General features: G+C 43.1%; 1 protein-coding gene across 1 annotated transcript in view; it reads right to left on the reverse strand.

Annotated features, from left to right (window-relative positions):
- Nucleotides 1-17,266, reverse strand: part of LOC121550968 (neuronal calcium sensor 1) — an 84,128-nt gene extending 66,862 nt beyond the window's left edge. The window contains exon 1 of the mRNA XM_045226987.1: nt 17,172-17,266. Within this exon, the coding sequence (XP_045082922.1) occupies nt 17,172-17,266 (95 nt within the window). The remainder of the gene's footprint in view (nt 1-17,171) is intronic.
- Between the last annotated feature and the right edge of the window lie 3,886 nt (nt 17,267-21,152).

Here is a 21,152-nt window from a genome sequence, read left to right on the forward strand (position 1 = left end):
GTGTCTCTCTTTTTTTTTATACTAATCTGTCTCTCTTGTTTTGATACTGTGTCTCTCTTGTTTTTCTATTGTGTCTCTCTTGTTTTTATACTTGTGTATCGCTCTTGTTTTTTCTACTGTGTCTCTCTTGTTTTTCTACTGTCTCTCTTGTTTTTACACTGCTATCTCTCTTGTTTTTATACTGCTGTCTCTCTTGTTTTTCTGTGTCTCTGTTGTTTTTCTACTGTGTCTCTCTTGTTTTTTCTACTGTCTCTCTTGTTTTTATACTGTATCCTCTCTTGTTTTTATACTGTGTCTCTCTTGTTTTTATATGCTGTGTCTCTCTTGTTTTTTATGCTGTGTCTCTCTTGTTTTTCTACTGTGCTCTCTCTTGTTTTTCATACTGTGTCTCTCTCTTGTTTTTCTACTGTGTCTCTCTTGTTTTTCTACTGTGTCTCTGTTGTTTTTCTACTGTGTCTCTCTTGTTTTTTTCTACTGTGTGTCTCTTTACTGTGATGTTATCTAACTGTAATGAGTTGTTCATAGTAATAAATAATGGTGCTTAGTTGTGGCCCATCAATGTGTGGTCCGGACTGTGATGTGGTGACATTAACTTATATTTTGTTAGCTTTTAGCCCTCTCCAAATAGAAACACCCCGTCATAAACGCAATGGGATTTATCTAAACAACATGCCATTTATACCATTTTCCTTACTTGTTTGAAAGACAGTAAACCAAACAGCTGATTTATACCAACCCAGCACTTTTCTAGCAAAAGAATGTGAAAGTCAGACTATACTTTATACCAGCTAGTCCATACTAGAAACAACTACTAACTCATATTTTACTGTTGGCATTTCTCTCTCAGGCCGACAAAGACCCAGCACTCCAACCACTAGTGTAAAGGCGTGTTATATCAGTTATCCTCCAAATATACTTTAACATTGAGCCTTATTTCCCCCATGCAGGCCTGTCCACTTCCACCCAGACTTCTCAGTATCCAATCTTTTTGAAATATATACAGTACCAGTCAAAGTGTGGGACGACCTACTATTCCAGGGTTTTTCTTTATTTTTACTGTTTTCTACATTGTAGAATAATAGTGAAAACATCAAAACTATGAAATAACACATATGGAATCATGTAGCAAGCAAAAAAGTGTTAAACAAATCAAAACATATTGTATATTTGAGATTCTTCAAATAGCCACCCTTTGCCTTGATGACAGCGTTGCACCTCTTGGCATTCTCTCAACCAGCTTCATGAGGTAGTCACCTAGGGAATACATTTCAATTAACAGGTGTGCCTTGTTAAAAGATTAGTTTGTGGAATTTCTTCTCTCTTTAATGCATTTGAGCCAATCAGTTGTGTTGTTGACAAGGTAGGGGGTATACCAAGAATATAGCCCTATTTGGTAAAAGACCAGAAGTCCATATTATGGCAAGAACAGCTCAAACAAGCAAATAGAAACGACCAGTCCATCGTGCACTTTAAGACATGAGTTAATCGTCTGGAACATTTCAAGAACTTTGGAAAGGCAGTTTCTTCCAAGTGCAGTCGCAAAAACCATCAAGCGCTATTATGAAACTTGGCTCTCATGGGGACTGCCACAGGAAAGGGAGGGCCAGAGTTACCTCTGCTGCACAGGATAAGTTCATTAGAGTTAACTGCCTCAGGGTGCAGCCCAAATAAATGCTTCATAGAGTTCAAGTAACAGACACATCTCAGCATCTACTGTTCGGAGACTGTGTGAATCAGGCCTTCTTGGTCTAATTGCTGCAACAGAAACCACTACTAAAGGACACCAGCCAAGAAGAAAGAGCCATGCTTCAGGCCAAACACGAGCAATGGACATTAGACGGTGGAAATCTGTCCTTTGGTCTGATGAGTGAAATTTGAGAATTTTGGTTACAACGCCGTGTCTTTGTGAGACGCAGAGTAGGTGGCGGATGATCTCCGCATTTGTGGTTCCCACCGTGAAGCATAGAGGAGGAGGTGTGATGGTGTCGTGATGCTTTGCTGGTGACGCATCTGTGATTTATTTAAATTCAAGCGCAGCAACCAGCATTGGTACCACAGCATTCTGCAGTGTTCCACGCAATCCCATTTGTTTTTTCAACAGGACAATGACTAAAAACACACCTCCAGGCTGTGTAAGAGCTTGTTGACTGATGAGAGTGATGGAGTGCTGCATCAGATGACCTGGCCTCACCAATAGCCCGACCTCGAGATGGTTTGGATGAGTTGGACCGCATAGTGGAGGGGAAGGAAAAGCATCAATCTAAACTAGATGCCCTCAATCTCACACAAATTATCAACGAACCTACCAGGTACAACCCTAAATCCGTAAACATGGGTACCCCTCATAGATATCATCCTGACTAACTTACCCTCTAAATACACCCCTCCGCTGTCTTCAACAGGATCTCAGCGATCACTGCCTTATTGCCTGCGTCCGTAACCGGTCCGCGGTCAAACGACCACCCCTCATCACTGTCAAACACTCCCAAAAACACTTCAGCGAGCAGGCCAACCCTAATTGACCTGGCCCAGGTATCCTGGATGGATATAGATCTCATTCCGTCAGTAGAGGATGCCTGGTTGTTCTTTAAAAGTAATTTCCTCTCAATCTTAAATAGACATGCCCCATTCAAAAAAATACAGAACTAAGAACAGATATAGCCCTTGGTTCTCCTCAGACTTGACTGCTCCTGACCAGCACAAAAACATCCTGTGGCGTACTGCATTAGCATCAAATAGCCCCGCGATATGCAACTCTTTTTCAGGGAGTTAGGAACCAATACACACAAGCAGTTAGGAAAGCAAAGGCTAACTTTTTCAAACAGAAATTTGCATCCTGTAGCACTAACTCCAAAAAAGTTTTGGGACACTGTAAAGTCCATGGAAAATAAGAGCACTTCCTCCCAGCTGCCCACTGCACTGAGGCTAGGAAACACTATCACCACCGATAAATTCTACAATAATCGAGAATTTCAACAAGCATTTTGCTGTACGGCTGGCCATGCTTTCCACCTGGCTAAACACTGCCCCCGCCACCAGCTCTGCACCCTCCACGCAACTTGCCCATGCCCCCCGCTTCTCCTTCCACACAAATCCAGACAGCTGATGTTCTAAAAAGACTGCAAAATCTGGACCCTACAAAATCATCTTGGGGCTAGACAATCTGGACCCTTTCTCTAAAACTAGCCGCCTGAAATTGTCGCAACCCTATTACTAGCCTGTTCAACCTCTCTCTTTCGGTAACGTCTGAGATACCCAGAGACTGGAAATCTGCCGCGGTCATCCCCCTCTTCAAAGGGGGTGAACACTCTAGACCCAAACTGTTACAGACCCATATCCATCTGCCCTGCCTTTCCAAAAAGTTTTTGAAAGCCAAGTCACATCAAAAGATCACCCCACCATTCGAATCCCACCGTACCTTCTCCGCTATGCAATCCGGTTTCCGAGCTGGTCATCGGGTGCACTTCAGCCACGCATCAAGGTCCCTAAACGATATTATAACCGCGATCGAGATAGACAGTACTGTGCAGCCGTTTTCTTGACCTGGCCAAGGCTTTCGACTCTGTCAACCACCGCATTCTTATTGGCAGACTAAATAGCCTTGGTTTCTCAAATGACTGCTCGCCTGGTTCACCAACTACTTCTCAGATAGAGTTCAATGTAGTCAAATCGGAGGGCCTGTTGTCTGGACCTATGGCAGTCTCTATGGGGGTGCCACAGGGTTCAATTCTTGGGCCAACTATTTTCTCTGTGTATATCAGCCAGCGTCGCTCTTTGCTGCTGGTGACTCTCAGATCCACCTCTATGCAGACGACACCATTTTGTATACATCTGGCCCTCATTGGACACTGTGTTAACAAACCTCCAAACGAGCTTCAATTCCATACAACACTCCTTCAGTAGCCTCCAACTGCTCTTAAACACTAGTAAAACTAAATGCTGCGTCTTCAACCGAACGCTGCTTGCACCCGCCCACCCGACTAGAATCACTACTCTGAAAATGGGTCTGACCTAGAAGTATGTGGACAACTTTACAAATATCTAGGTGTCTGGTTGAACTGTAAACTCTCCTTCCAGACTCACATTAAGAATCTCCAATCCAAAGTTAAATCTAGAATCGGTTTCCTATTTCGCAACAAAGCCTCCTTCACTCATGCTGCCAAACATGCCCTCGTAAAACTGACTATCCTACCGATCCTTCACTTGGCGATGTCATTTACAAAATAGCCTCCAACACTCTACTCAGCAAATTGGATGTTGTCTATCACAGTGCCATCCGTTTTGTCTCCAAAGCCCCCATATAATACCCACCACTGTGACCTGTACGCTCTTGTTGGCTGGTCCTCTCACTACATATTGTCATCAAACCCACTGGCTCCAGGCCATCTATAAATCACTGCTAGGCAAATCCCCGCCTTATCTTAGCTCATTGGTCACCATAGCAACACCCACCCGGTAATCTGATACGCTCCAGCGGGTATATCTCACTGGTCATCCCCAAAGCCAAACCTCCTTTGGCCGCAATTCCTTCCAGTTCTCTGCTGCCAATGACTGGAACAAATTGCAAAATCTCTGGCTGGAGACACTTATCTCCCTCACTAACTTTAAGCATCAGTTGTCAGAGCACCTTACCGATCACTGCACCTGTACACAGCCCATCTGAAATTAGCCGCCCAACTTCCTCATCCCTATATTGTTATTTATTTGCTCATTTGTACCCCAGTATCTCTATTTGCACATCATCTCTTGCAGCATCATTCCAGTGTTAATACTAAATTGTAATTAATTTTTGCACTATAGCCTATTTTATTGCCTTACCTCCATAACTTGCTAAATTTGCACACTGTATATTATATGTATTTCTGTTGTATTTTTTGAATTTGTTTTTTTTTACCCCATATGTAACTCTGTGTTGTTGTTTTTTTGATCGCACTGCTTTGCTTTATCTTGGCCAGGTCGCAGTTGTAAATGAGAACTTGTTCTCAACTGGTTTACCTGGTTAAATAAAGGTGAAATAAAATTTGAAAAAAATATGATTATACTGATCTGAAGTGATTTGCTCTGCTGTGCAGATTTTGCGTATGTATGTACAGCGGGGTCCGGTAAATGATTGACACCTTGATAAAGATGAACAATAATTCAAATACTGAGCTATATTGTATGCAAAAAAAAAAAAGTTTAACAAGTCATTTTAAACATCTCAAAAAGGTAAGGCTTAAAATTATTGCCACCCCTAAAGATTCTTATAAATAAAGTAGTCAAAAGTTTTAGTATTTGGTCCCAACATTAATGTGGATGCTACCATGATTATGGATAATCTTGAATGAATCGTAAATAATGATGAGTGGAAGGTTACAGAGGGTCAAAGATCATATCCCCAAGACATGCTAACCTCTCACTATTATTTATTTATTTTGTTTCACCTTTATTTAACCAGGTAAGCCAGTTGAGAACAAGTTCCTGACCTAAGATGTCGCCGGACTGGATGGCGACGTTTTCGAGCTTCGACCCAACGTTGCTATTTTGGCGTTTATTTTTACTTATTTTCACAAAATGTATCCGCTTATAATTTCTTATAACCGACAACAACTTTTGAACATCAGATCAGCAGTTACTTACTCCAATTCCGGCTTCTACTTCACTCATCTGCCCTGAGCTATTTCTGTAATTTACAGAGGCAAGAGAGGGGATCCCAGATTAAGGCAAAAGGGAAACCGGCCACCTCTTCCCTCTCCATTCAATTGGCCCAATAATAATAAGATGGATGCCCCAATCAAGGATTTGCTACCAATGGGACTCTGCGTAACTGCAATATTCTCTGCTTTTCTGAAACATGGCTTTCGGACAAGATACCCCCATATGGCTATCCAACTCGATGGATTCTCCATTCACCGAGCGGGACAGGACAGTAGGGAGTCAGGAGAAATCCGAGAGGGGGGAGGGTGTGCCTCTCAATCAATGACTGATGATTGGCTGAAAGAAATTGATGATAAAAAGATTGTGGGGCTGTTTTATTAGGACTTCAGTGCGGCTTTTGACATTATCAATCATAGTCTGCTGCTGGAAAAAACGTGTGTGTTGTGGCTTTACACCCCCTGCTATATTGTGTATAAAGAGTTACCTGTCTAACAGAACACAGAGGTTGTTCTTTAATGGGAAGCCTCTCAACATAATACAGGTAGAATCAGGATTTGGGCAGCTGTCTAGGCCCCTTACTTTTTTCAATCTTTACTAATGACATGCCACTGGCTTTGAGTAAAGCCAGTGTGTCTACAGTGGGGAGAACAAGTATTTGATACACTGCCAATTTTGCAGGTTTTCCTCACTGACAAAGACATGTAGAGGTCTGTAATTTTTTATCTAGGTACACTTCAACTGTGAGAGACGGAATCTAAAACAAAAAATCAGAAAATCACATTGTATGATTTTTTAAGTAATAATTTGCATTTTATTGCATGACATAAGTATTTGATACATCAGAAAAGCAGAACTTAATATTTGGTACAGAAACCTTTGTTTGCAATTACAGAGATCATATGTTTCCTGTAGGTCTTGACCAGGTTTGCACACACTGCAGCAGGGATTTTGGCCCACTCCTCCATACAGACCTTCTCCGATCCTTCAGGTTTCGGGCTGTCGCTGGGCAATACGGACTTTCAGCTCCCCTCCAAAGATGTTCTATTGGGTTCTGGTCTGGAGACTGGCTAAGCCACTCCAGGACCTTGAGATGCTTCTTCGGAGCCACTCCTTAGTTGGCCTGGCTGTTGTGTTTCAGGTCGTTGTCATGCTGGAAGACCCAGCCACGACCCATCTTCAATACTCTTACTGAGGGAAGGAGGTTGTTGGCCAAGATCTCACATTTTTACATTTTTACATTTGGAGAAGGTCATCTCGCGATACATGGCCCCATCCATCCCTCCCTGTCAATACGGTGCAGTCGTCCTGTCCCCTTTGCAGAAAAGCATCCCCAAAGAATGACCAGGTCCTGCCGTGTAGTTCTGGGCTGATCTCACCTTCCTCATGATCATTCGATGCCCCACGAGGTGAGATCTTGCATGGAGCCCCAGATCGAGGTGATTGACCGTCATCTTGAACTTCTTCCATTTTCTAATAATTGCGCCAACAGTTGTTACCTTCTCACCAAGCTGCTTGCTTATTGTCCTGTAGCCCATCCAGCCTTGTGCAGGTCTACAATTTTATCCTGATGTCCTTACACAGCTCTCTGGTCTTGGCCATTGTGGAGATGTTGGAGTCTGTTTGATTGAGTGTGTGGACAGGTGTCTTTTTATACAGGTAACGAGTTCAAACAGGTGCAGTTAATACAGGTAATGAGTGGAGAACAGGAGGGCTTCTTAAAGAAAAACTAACAGGTCTGTGAGAGCCGGAATTCTTACTGGTTGGTAGGTGATCAAATACTTATGTCATGCAATAAAATGCAAATTAATTACTTAAAAATCATACAATGTGAATTTCTGGATTTTTGTTTTAGATTCCGTCTCTCACAGTCGAAGTGTACCTATGATAAAAATTACAGACCTCTACATGCTTTGTAAGTAGGAAAACCTGCAAAATCGGCAATGTATCAAATACTTGTTCTCCCCACTGTATGTTTGTGGATGACTCAACGCTATACACGTCAGCTACTACAGCGACTGAAATGACTGCAACACTTAACAAAGAGCTGCAGTTAGTTTCAGAATGGGTGGTAAGGAATAAGTTAGTCCTAAATATTTCAAAAACTAAAATTATTGTATTTGGGACAAATCATTCACTAAACCCTAAACCTCAACTAAATATTCTAATGAGTAATGTGGAAATTGAGCAAGTTGAGGTGAATAAACTGCTTGGAGTAACCCTGGATTGTAAACTGTCATGGTCAAAACATGTTGATACAACAGTAGCTAAGATGGGGAGAAGTCTGTCCATAATAAACCGCTGCTCTTCCTTCTTAACAACACTATCAACAAGGCAGGTCCTACAGGCCCTAATTTTGTCGCACTTGGACTACTGTTCAATCAGAACAGGGCAACACGGCTGGCCCTTAAATGTACACGGGGAGCTAACATTAGTGATATGCATGGAGGAGAGATTGACTTCATCACTACTTGTTTTTGTAAGAAGTGTTGACAAGCTGAATGCACCGAGCTGTCTGTTTAAACTACTAGCACACAGCTCGGACACCCATGGATACCCCACAAGACATGCCTCCAAATGTCTCTTTACAATCCCCAAGTCCAGAACAGACTATGGGCGGCGCAAAGTACTACATAGAACTACATGGAACTCTATTCCACATCAGGTAACTGATGCAAGCAGTACAATCAGATTAAAAAAACTGATAAAAATACACCTTATGGAACAGCAGTGACTGTGAAGAGACACACACACAGGTACAGACACACGCATACGCACACAAATGCAAGCACACGCACTCTACACACAAGTACATTTTAATATTGTTGTATGGTGGTATTATACATTTTGTATTGTAGATATGTAGTGGTGCAATAATGTTATATGATGTACTGTTTTGTATTTTGTTTTATGTGTAATGTAAGTACCTTAATGTGTTTGGACCCCAGGAAGAGTAGCTGCTGCCTTGGCAGCAGCTAATGGGGATCCCTAATAAATACAAATACAAAAACAACAAATGGTGTGACTCAAGCGCAGTGGTAGTCTCGACCCATTGTTCACCCGTCTTGGAATAGCTGATGGTCATATGCCAACCCTTCTACCTCCCGAGGGAGTTTTCAGCTGTTATCGTTACTGTTGTATACAGTGGCTTGCGAAAGTATTCACCCCCCTTGGCATTTTTCCTATTTTGTTACCTTACAACCTGGAATTAAAATAGATTTTTGGGGGGTTTGTATCATTTGATTTACACAACATGCCTACCACTTTGAAGATGCAAAATATTTTTTGGGGTGAAACAAACAAGAAATAAGACAAAAAAAAACAGAAAACTTGAGCGTGCATAACTATTCACCCCCCCAAAGTCAATACTTTGTAGAGCCACCTTTTGCAGCAATTACAGCTGCAAGTCTCTTGGGGTATGTCTCTATAAGCTTGGCACATCTAGCCACTGCTCCAGCTCCTTCAAGTTGGATGGGTTCTGCTGGTGTACAGCAATCTTTAAGTCATACCACAATTGGATTGAGGTCTGGGCTTTGACTAGGCCATTCCAAGACATTTAAATGTTTCCCCTTAAACCACTCAAGTGTTGCTTTAGCAGTATGCTTAGGGTCATTGTCCTGCTGGAAGGTGAACCTCCGTCCCAGTCTCAAATCTCTGGAAGACTGAAACAGGTTTCCCTCAAGAATTTCCCGGTATTTAGCGCCATCTGTCATTCCTTCAATTCTGACCAGTTTCCCAGTCCCTGCCGATGAAAAACATCCCCACAGCATGATGCTGCCACCACCATGCTTCACTGTGGGGATGGTGTTCTCGGGGTGATGAGAGGTGTTGGGTTTGCGCCAGACATAGTGTTTTCCTTGATGGCCAAAAAGCTCAATTTTAGTCTCATCTGACCAGAGTACCTTCTTCCATATGTTTGGGGAGTCTCCCACATGCCTTTAGGCGAACACCAAACGTGTTTGCTTATTTTTTTCTTTAAGCAATGGCTTTTTTCTGGCCACTCTTCCGTAAAGCCCAGCTCTGTGGAGTATACGGCTTAAAGTGGTCCTATGGACAGATACTCCAATCTCCGCTGTGGAGCTTTGAAGCTCCTTCAGGGTTATCTTTGGTCTCTTTGTTGCCTCTCTGATTAATGCCCTCCTTGCCTTGTCCGTGAGTTTTGGTGGGCGGCCCTCTCTTGGCAGGTATGTTGTGGTGCCATATTCTTTCAATTTTTTCATAATGGGTTTAGTGGTGCTCCGTGGGATGTTCAAAGTTTCAGATATATTTTTTTATAACCAACCCTGATCTGTACTTCTCCACAACTTTGTCGCTGACCTGTTTGGAGAGCTCTTCATGGTGCCGCTTGCTTGGTGGTGCCCCTTGCCCAGTGGTGTTGCAGACTGGGGCCTTTCAGAACAGGTGTATATATACTGAGATCATGTGACACTTAGATTGCACACAAATTGACTTTATTTAACTAATTATGTGACTTCTGAAGGTAACTGGTTGCACCAGATCTTATTTAGGGGCTTCATAGCAAAGGGGGTGAATACATATGCACGCACCACTTTTCTGATATTTATTTTTTATAATTTTTTCATTGTTTTCATGTCACTTCACCAATTTGGACTATTTTGTGAATGTCCATTACATGAAATCCAAATAAAAATCCATTTAAATTACAGGTTAATGCAACAAAATAGGAAAAACGTCAAGGGGGATGAATACTTTTGCAAGGCACTGTATATTGTAATGCAGATTAAGCAGCTGATGATCTGCATCCACATAGATCTACTGCACTTATTTAGACCAACCAAGCTAAACCATTAGCATCTCATCTAACTCTCCCTCTTTCCACTGTCTCTGTGCCCATAATCATATGTATACACGGCCACTATTAAGATGCCAGTGCCACGGAGCTCAGGTCAGAGCCATGGGTCATCCCACCCTGTATTTCACGTAGGTTGACGTTGATTGTCATGAGTCTTGTCCTGGAGGCAGAACTGAGCGATTTCCCCTTAGATAGGCCAGCTGCAAAGTCAAAATTGGCTACATTGTACAAATTCATGAAAACAAAAATGTGCTTTTTGGTCTTTATTTACGGTAGGGTTAGTCATTAGGGTTTGCAGTGTGGTAAAGGTTAGCGTTAAGGTTAGGGTTAGGTTTAAAATCAGATTGTATGACTTTGTGGCTGTGCCAGCTAGTGATCACTGCATCCAGAAGAGAGCTGCCTCCAGAACAAGATTAATGATGAAAAATGCTAACCTGCATATTTCACAAGCTGCTGATCTGCACTTAGAGGGGTGCCACTTTCAGAGCTGGGTGGTGGAGCCCTCCCCTGATTGTCCTGGGTCCTCTGGTCAGTGAAGCATGCAATCAGTGTGTGGGGAAGCAGGGTGGCTACGTGTTGTGTTCTGGCAGCTACGTTACTGCATCAAATGCTAAATAGATCTACCCCCATGATGAAAAGGATAGATGGCTAAATAAATAGATGGCTATAGGAATTCGAATCAGATCAGGTAATGAGTAAAACATGTCTCCTCAGGCTTTCCTGGTGTAGATATAGTATAATTCTTTGATATCTGAGCAATGTATTTGGATAATACATACATTTAAGATTTATAGTAACTTTAAGCCTTTTGTTTCGCAGTATTTTTTTTCAACAAGATTATTGAATACATTAATTCATTTAACTTTTTCTATTTTCTGTTGGCTGGCATACTGAAAATTGAAAGGGGGAGGGATCCACATTGTACACCAAAAATGATTGTTATTTCTCAATATACATGCATCAATTATATGTCCACTGACATTGGGTGAGAACAGTGTGCTGTCTTTAAGTGTTATACCCTTTATACCCTGTGGGGGGAGCCTATGTGTATTGAACAGTAGACAAGACAGGACAGGAGAGAGAGCTGAAGAAAACTTTAAGAGTATGATGGGGACTTCCATCCTCACCTCAAGTGGGTTTAAGCCACTTTCAGAAACAACATATTTATGCCTATACCTCCCACACAAGCATGCAACCTTACAACAGTAAGAAACCAGGTTTATTAAGCAAACATTCCTTTAGCGCTATTTGCAGTGAAGTGTCTGAACACGTGGTTCTTGAGGATATGGGATTTTAACCAGAAAAATATAGAACATACATGCTTATTTAAAAAAAATGCTCAGTTCATTTCAGTCTGAATGCACTCCTGTTTCTAGGCAACAAGAAGCTAATATACAATTAATAATATGGGAATTTGCTTTCCTGAAATCCAATCACAGACTTAATTTGCCTGGGAATTGTCTTAGTATCCAGATATTAAATATTGCAGATCCCAAACGTAGTGTGCATTGACACAGATCTAGTAAAGATGGGAGCCTGGTGAACAGTTGAGTCTTAAGTCCAGCTTCCTATAAGCTGGGGTTTTCAACCCTCTGGTGACAAATGATGGGCTTCTCACAATCACTCCCTTGGCCCTGCTGTTATAATATAACCTTACATTCACCAAACCCCTTGTATCACATAGTCTAATGTAGTATTATCAGCCCCAAGAAACTGACCGTATCGTTTTCTGAACTCACAGGGAAATGGACTGAAGAGAGGGGATTTTAAAGCCCAAAACTTGTCTGGTAAGATTTTTGATATTCAATGTTGATGGACTTCAAGTAGTCCTAATGTGTACTTATTGTAGAGCCATCATACAGTATGGCTAGCCACTATTGTTTACCATATACTTGTTGTAATGCATTGCTTGTATTTCAAATCAAACCCCACTTACAGTATTATGATGTATAATGCATAGGCAGTACAGTGGGGGTTCAGCCATGTGATGTTCTCCTAATCAGTGGTCTCTGCTCCACAGTCTCTCTGGGCACCATGGTCTCAGTGTCCGATAAGATCACTTAATGATGTGTAATGATGGGGCACAGAGGGAGCTGATGTGGTTGGTCAGCCTACTCAAGGCTGTCACTTGTCTTATCGTCCCCCCTCTCAACCCCCATCTTCCCCTCACTGGTCACATAGATGTTCACCCAGTCATTCCCTGCAATGCAGAGAGCTCAACAGGCAATGCATCAGACAGTTTCCCATTGTGAGCTTCAAAAGCATTATATTATAGCCCATGGAAAATAATGAAAGTGAAAGAAAAGGCTAATCATTTGTTGAGTTACTTCGAGCAAATACTTTTTATGCATGTTGACAATTATTAAGAAACATATCAAATGGGTAATGAAATGGCATCCCATCCAGATTGGTATATTTTATGTCATATTTTATATGTCCCTGTCTTATTTATTTTTGATCAAAAGTTCATTATTTTCCTTCTGCAGAATAATCCCTCCTAACCCCCCCAGAAAACGATGGTCTAACATCGCTGCTGTTGGAGCAGCCGTCAGACATAACCATCACACTCACCAAAGACGAGAAGTCCTCCCCAGGTAAACGTTCCATTCACACTTGCTTTATCCTTCAATACTACAGCTGCCCACTGCAGTAGTGTACTTCTGTATAATAAGACTACCAGCGCAATATGCATAACCCTGCCATTACAGACCCTGTCTCTGCATTCTCGATTCACTTTTATTTTATAAATTCACATCCCTAAATATATTAGTTCAAGTGAGACTGTACACCTCTGAGTTACAAATGCCACCTTAAACATTTTGATCAAAACAACAATAACATTTTCCCTAGCCATTAAATGTTTTATCATGATTCTCTGCTGTTTCCTCCTCTGGGCTGTCTGCTGTCAAGGGTATAATAACTAGCTTCACAAATAATAGTGAGCGCTCAATCAAAGCATTTTGAGCCAGTTTCCGAATACTATTTTCTCAAAGCGCTTGAACTTAATAAGGAAAATGCTAATGAGGTTAGTGAGTCAGTGTGTTGTAGCCAGGACTGCTGCAGGGGTCAGGCTGAGTGCCGTGGGATCCCACGCACACCTGCATGCATGGGCTTCTGTCTTCTGCCCAGTCCTCCACCTGACCAGTTCTCTAGCTATTGCCTCTCTCACCTCTCTTATTGAGAGAGGCCATGCTGAAATGTTGGTAATACTGGTCATTTAGATAGTAATCAATCTATAGTTTAGCCTACTCAATAAAATGAATTGCTACAGTATTTTTTGCAAGTGTAGCATGTCTCCTTAGTACCATTGCTGTCTCTCAGTAGGCTTGTTGGGGGTAAACACTGCAGTTAATACTCATTATTTATTCAAGTATCTTTCAAAAAAGGCCTTGAGTTGCTGCTGCCAGAAGAGCTTTGTTATTTGTATAAATTGTCATTATTATTTGACCAAAAAGTGATTGCGCTTGGATACATCTCACAGGGGGTGTGTCCGGCTGTCTGCTCTGCTCAGGGGCGCGCTGAGTGATTTGAGGAGAGATCAGGTTGGTTTGAGACTTCAAGGATGGCGGCCTGAATGAGCGGAGCTGCCAGTCTCTGATCTGTTTGAAGTCTTGACAGCTTTGTCAGCAAACAATCCCAGCACATTAGAGTGAAGCTTGTTTGATGTAGAACCGCATGAAGAATTGTCAAAATAGATGCGCTTTTGAGCATTTTATTTATTTAACTCGCATTTGGGGAGGTTGAGTTGAAAATCTTTCGTATTATCAAGGTATTCACTGTGTCAAAAATAGTTTAAACAAATAAATTATGATGAATGGTATGAATAATACTCTACTATTTAGAATATTTCAAGAAAATAACTGCATTTTGTGTGGGATTGACTTAATTATTGTAACAATATAGTCAATACTAATGGCTGACAAAGGGTCAGGATAAGTGCTCATACAGTGAAAATTGCATAAGTAAAATAATTCCTTATTGTGATAATTAAAGAGTAATGAAGCTGGAGCTCTCTATTGTTTTTGCATATATTTTAATGGTAGATGGAGAGCTCTGATTGATGTCTGTGAGTTGGCCCAATGTGATCAGGATAAGGTTTTCATTACTAGCCAGTTGTAGTAGCTACCATTTCCCATGAACATACAACATTCAGTGATCCAATTCAGTGGTGAGACTGGATCCACCCATCATTAATCCCCATATGATTCTGATTCCCTCCAAGACATTTCCTCTCTGCAACACTCTGCTCTCCCTCCAAAGGAAATTAAATTAGGAAATTAATGCTCCACTGTGATATTATCAAATATGTCATCTGAAGGCACAGCACAGGGAAAACATGGGAGAAATATGAGCACATAATACACAGGTTGGGTATAAAGTCTGTCATCTTCTAACAGTTGGCTAGAGTTGGCTGAATACTAGACATGGTATCACTATCTGCCTGTCTTTTCACTAGGAAGGCCTACCTGACCTGTGATGAGTATTATAGGCCTACAGTATAAACATGGATCATGAGGATGGTACTCCACACAGACAGACAGGAGAAGCAGGGGGAATCCCATCTATCCCCTCCACCCCCGAGAAGTATGTTCTCTGATGATCATCTGTCCTCACTCCATGTGGTATGACACGGAGAGCATTTCTCATAGCCCATGACATTAATTGATGTGATTTGCGGAGGAAAGCATTCAGCCGTGGGTGGGAGACTCCTAATGATCATTTTCCATTTCCAGTGTCTCAATCCTTGACTCAATTTCATTTCAAATCAGTTGTAATTTTGTTTTAATCTATGACTGCCACTTGAAGTAACAAGGGGCCTGTGCGGTAAAAGGTGAAGCAGATCTGGTCGTGAGGAGCCACGGGAGTCTGCTGTGCCGCCTGTGTGTAGGTTATGAAATGTGGGTCAGTGGATGGATGGAGACAGCTGGTTGTTACACAAGTAGCTGAGGGGGACTCTTCTCCTTGCACCAGACACAGGGGGCATGATGCTGGGGAATCCCCATCTCTGTGGCTGTTCCAGTCTGAATGTGCCCCCCTTGCCAGGGGTTTCACAAGCCAGGGGCGAGGGCAGGCGTGGGCACATAGGGCCTGGTGTCACTTTGCAGCCAGATGGCAAAGCTTCGACATGCTACTGTTCAATGCCGCTGAGTCCAGTCTGTCAGTTTGGGGTGATACTGTAACTATGCTGTAGAGGAAACTGGAGTGGACCTTTGAGGGGGGAATCATTGTCCATAGCTCTTTCCACTTCCACAGAGACTTTCAACAGGAAAAGTGCTTTTTCTTCCTGATTTTGTTTTGTACATTGTACAATTGTAATTTTACCAACACTTTTTCATATTTTTCATCAACTTGAACATATTTCAAGAATAAATATTTTATTGGTATTTTGACTTCAAATTCCTATCAAATTTGATTATTGCTTTTTGTCATCTTTTCTGCTTACACTGTCTTCTCTCCTCCATCAGCGTTGTGTAGTGGAGGAGTTATGCAGGAGCATCACATTGTGTGAACGAGGGGTTCTCTGGTCTTCACAGAGCTGCTGGATGGTGCACGATGGTTCTCATTCTTGCTCCTAGCACTCCTCTTACTGCCAGCGCAGCACACTCCATAGTAATTGAAGCCATTTGCAACGTTGTAGTGTAGTAATGGGCAGATCTGTGTCTCCCACCCACCCACAACCTCTGTCATTAATCAGAGCCCTGCAGTCAGGAGAGCCAGGGAGCTGAAGCTGCACCAGACCTGAGCTGCTGGAGTCACGAATCTTCGCCCCTTTTCAGCTGTCTTGAGCTTGAGCATGGCGGTATCCACAGCAAGGTCCTTAACAAAGCATAACATAGCATTTAGAGACCATGCAGATGTCTATGTGGGTGAATAGTTTCGAAACGAGGCTGGTCAGAGGCGCATGTGGATCGGCAATGTTTTGATGAGTAATCACATTAACCACACAAGAAATCCCCTTTGAAGCTTCCTTTGTTAAATGCTGCACTGCCTGTTCTCTGATGCAGGGTGCATCATAGGTCATAGGGTTCAACAATTACTTTGAAAGGTTAACAAGGACACCACTCACACTGCTACCTCTCTCAGTCTCCCTCTGCACTGTAATTTTTATTTTTTTACTTGTTTCAACTAATTATTATTATTAAGTAACTGGCTCCACAGCCTTTTTTAGTTTAGTCAACTTTTCGATCAAAGTGTTACCTGAACTTAACATTTTTAGGTGGCCCAAACTTAGCTCCAACTTCCAACTCCAAATTCAGTCAACTTGTCTCATATGTTCATTCAACTACAAAATATTTTTTGGGCATCTTCACAAAAAAGGGCTGCGGAACACAGTGATTTTGACACACAATGTTTTCAACTCAGATATTTGACACACGTTGACATACATGATTACATTGTGCATGTTCATTTATACAGTAATTAAAAAAAGTCCGGGAGTCTCTGGAGTTGGGGTTTCGGTTCCGGCTCACTAGCACCCCTCCCGATCCTAACGAGCCCTCCCGTTTCCCCGGCTTTTCCGGGCATGAGTCGCAGTGGTGACCTGCGTGGCCACAGTACCGGCAACGTTCCTGGGGCAGACGACCTCTGCCTTTCCATCCTGGACAAGCGCGCCGCACCCAGCTGCATAGCCTCCTCCTGAGGAGTCTCCTCCCTGAATCAGCGGAACGCCTCCGGGCTGATAGGGAGACGCGGAGGCGAGCCTTGCGTCATGCCTCTCTCGTACGCCCTCTCACGACGACGATTGTCCACCCGCACTGAGAGGTTGACGAGGCCGTCCATTCGCTCAGGCAGCTCCCTGAAGGAGAGTTCGTCCTTCATCCCCTCCAATAGCCCCTGTGCGTACAGGACGACCAGGGCGGCCTCCTCCCATCCTGCCTCTCGAGCCCGGGTCCGGAACTCCACTGAGTAGTCCGCCACCGAACGGTCACCCTGCCAACAAGCCGTGACCCGCCTCCCGGCCTCGTGTCCCGACACCACCCGAGAGGTATCGAACACCTTGCGTAGCTCCCGGGTGAACTGGTAGGAGTCAGAGCACGCTGGAGTTTGGCTCTCCCACTCCGTGGTAGCCCAGGAAAGGGCCCGACCCATCAACAGAGTGATTATGTAGGCCACCCGGCCCTGCTCCGTCGAGAAGGAGGAGTGTTGTAGGCTGAACATCAGGGAACACTGGGTGAGGAATTCCCTGCAGCCCTCTGGACGTCCGTCATACCTCTCCGGAGGTGGTAGGCGGGGTTCCCGCGATGTCGCAGGCGAGACTAGAGACGCCGCTGCCGCGGCTTCCGCTCTGCCGGCTGCTGGGGCTAGTCGAGTGTCCACCCAGCTCTGCACGGCGATCGGCAGCTGGCTGAGATTCTCTATGATTTGCTGCAGGCTGCGGTCGTGCTGATCCAGCATGGCTCCCTGCGCTGCTAATGCGCTATGATACTGTGCTGCCTCCGCTGGGTCCATATTGGCTCAGTTTTCTGTAAGGGTTGGTGTGAGGTGTGACCCAGGTGCGGTGCAGGATAGACAGTAGGCAGTAGGCAAGGATGGTGAAACAAGGATCTTTACTGGTGGTCCAAAAGCCAGGATACAAAACAACAGACTATTCACGAAAACAAATGAGGAGCACATAGCTCTCCAAAAAACAGGCTGACAGCAAACAATACGAAATACTAACTCTGACTGGAAAAACACAATGACACAGGGAGAACACTTCTTGAGTACCTGTAACTCCGTCACGTGATCCAACACTGATACGTACTGCTTGACATCAAGGAACTAGCAGAGAAAACTGAGCAAGGGATCACAGGGAAGTGAGGGCATAAATACACAGGTGAATCAGATAGACACAGGTGACACCAATAGGCAGATAATTAGTCCCGACTGTGAGTGAGGAGGTGCCTATGATTGTCAGAGGATGACACCTAGTGGGTCGCTCCGGAACTGCGACCCACTCCTGTAACAGTAATCATGTCTGTGAAATATCTCATTTGAAAACATTGTATGTCAAAGCACCGTGTGTGTGTAACTAGTTCCACAGCCTTTTTTTGTGAAGATGCCAAAATAATCATCTCTAGTTCAATGAACATATGAGACAAGATGAGCAAACACATTATTTTAAGTAGTTGGAGCTAAGTTTGGGCCAACTAAAAATGTTAAGTTCAGGGAACAATGACTGAAAAGTTGAGTGAACTAAAAAAGGCTGTACTTAATAATAATTAGTTGAAACAACTATAATTTATTTACAGTGTGTATGCCAGGCTAGCTCTCTGAAACCTCCTACCACCCGACACAGCCCTGCACTTCCTGCATCACACAAACAAGATGGCCAGAAAGAGATTGGAGGGGGAGGGGGAAGACAGAGTAGCATCGCCCACAGGTCCTATCTGTCCTTTCCATGAGCAGGCAGATTGGGGAGGTGGAAAGATGTCGCTGCCCTGAAATGAGAAGAAACAGACACCAAACTATTTAAAGGTAATGTGTAAATTTGGGCGGTTAGCAGGAAGCCAACCCTGCCTGCATGACAACACAAGCTATTGTCATTTGTGTTTCATATCAGTGCCCAATGAAAGAATGAGGCACAGCTGTAGACAGTTCTGGCCCTATAAAAAGGTATGCTTCACAAGCCCTACTTCATATTGATTCTCAAAATGTGTTGTTCATACTGACAGACAATGTTTCTCAAGTCTCACTTCAATATGCTCTTAAAACAAGAAAACATTGCCTCACCACATGGGAACATCCTCTGTTTGACCTAGCAGAAGCAAGTGTGCTTTGTGCACACAGAAAGGCTATACTGTAATACTAGACTTTGCTGTTAAAGTTACTTTATTCACACATCACATCCATCATAGTTTATATCTATTGCATATTCACTTTAAGTGTGTGGTTCCATGGGGTGTGGGTCTGTGGGACTGGGTACAGGTCAGCTAGGCCAGGGTTGGGATCTGCAGAGGCGGCACATTATCTCCAGTGGTGCTCAGGCCGTAGGGGCCGCTGGGGCCATGTCACAACATAACTGCAGGTCACTTAACTCCTGTTGCCCTCACTCAATTACAGAGGCCCTGTTCCCATGCACAGAGTGGACCTGAAGAGACTCAGGGACTAATCTGCCTCCAGTTATTATTCACTGTCTCCACCAGCTGAGCTCAGAACCTACCATCATCCGACAGGGCCTCAGACAAAGATTCAGGCTTCCTCACTCGCTGTCCAGAGACAGAAGGAACCACAGCACAATACAGTGGGTGGATCAGATTTATTCACACCATTCTGTACTTTTACTTGTAGACTTGATAATTGATAATAACAGTTACACTCTACACTGGAGGTGTGTGGTGGCCTGACGCAGGAACCAGTCAGGCAGAGAGAAAGTACAGCTCCAGTGTGAGAGGTCAGCAGGACTGATGTATCTATCTCAGCCTGGTTGTGTTGGTCCATCCAGGTACAGTAAGACCCCTCAATGGGTAAAACTCTAAAAGCTTTCTCTCAACAGATTGGGAGAATTTGAATAATTTCAAAAATAGTTATTTCCCTATTTATGTGATAGCAGCTGCTTAAGTCACTATACTGTACAGTGAAATACCAGAGCATGGGAGAAAATGATTCAGCTTAACGATGAGCTCAACTACCTTTCATAGAATGAAGAGTAAGAGGTTGTGGTTGTTCTCAAGCTCTGTCTTTCAAACACACAAAGAAACGTGAGTACACACACAAATATACACACATACAATACACACAACAATGCAAGCATGCATACACACACACGCACACTGCTGCACATGCACGCACATACACTCTCACACACACACACACAGCGCTCTTTCCAGGATGTGGTGAGCTTTGCAACTTTGAATCTGACGGGATTTCCCTCCAAGTGAAAATGCAGAGTTGGCTATCTCTATTTATTTACTCACAAATTATCAAATGTTTGGGTTTTAGGCCTTATTTCTTCAAGTTTATTTTCCTTTGTATCAAATATGTCAGGCCTACACAAATGATATAAATAGAAATTATACAATTATAGAGTGTGTGCTTTACCAGTGAATGTAAAGGCATTTACCCCTGCTTCAATTACAATATACTGTACATGAAAACTATCTTATTCAGTTAATTATTATACATTTAGTACCCAGAGCTCTTATTAAAATAGATGTCAATACAAGCCAACATTCTCATCCCTTCAGCAGAACCCAAAGCTTTGTTTGTAAAGAAAAAGTTCACCCAAGACTTAGATTCAATCAGATCAAGTGTTAACCTGCAATAGCCGACACTAGCATAGCTGGTGTTTTGGCGGTGTCGGAGATGCAACTGCGTTAGAGCTGTCAAATCGGTGAGCGGCTCATTGTCACGAATCTACAGACGTCCCTGAGTTCTGAAAGGATTTCTATCAGCCTAATCAAGGTGTAGATTAGGCTAGCCTACATCCCACATTCCAGTGTTCCAACTTGTAAACAAGGCTGCGTGGGATTTCTCTTAATGTGACTCCGTGCAGCCAACAGCAATGTCCGCTTTAGGTATAATATCGGGTGCCACTTGTGGATTTGACAGCTTTAACGCAGTTCCACCAAAGTAAATGTGTATTATTAATATCATGAATTTGGCATCCTATTTATAGGGCTAATGGTAACTACAGTACTTCTAAACTTCCAAAAATCCAATCAAACATGGATGAATGATAGAATACCTTGCTACACTTTGAAATTATGGTGTCTTTTGTTGGGCA

Source organism: Coregonus clupeaformis, chromosome 18 (assembly GCF_020615455.1).
Source record: "Coregonus clupeaformis isolate EN_2021a chromosome 18, ASM2061545v1, whole genome shotgun sequence".
Taxonomy (NCBI): domain Eukaryota; kingdom Metazoa; phylum Chordata; class Actinopteri; order Salmoniformes; family Salmonidae; genus Coregonus; species Coregonus clupeaformis.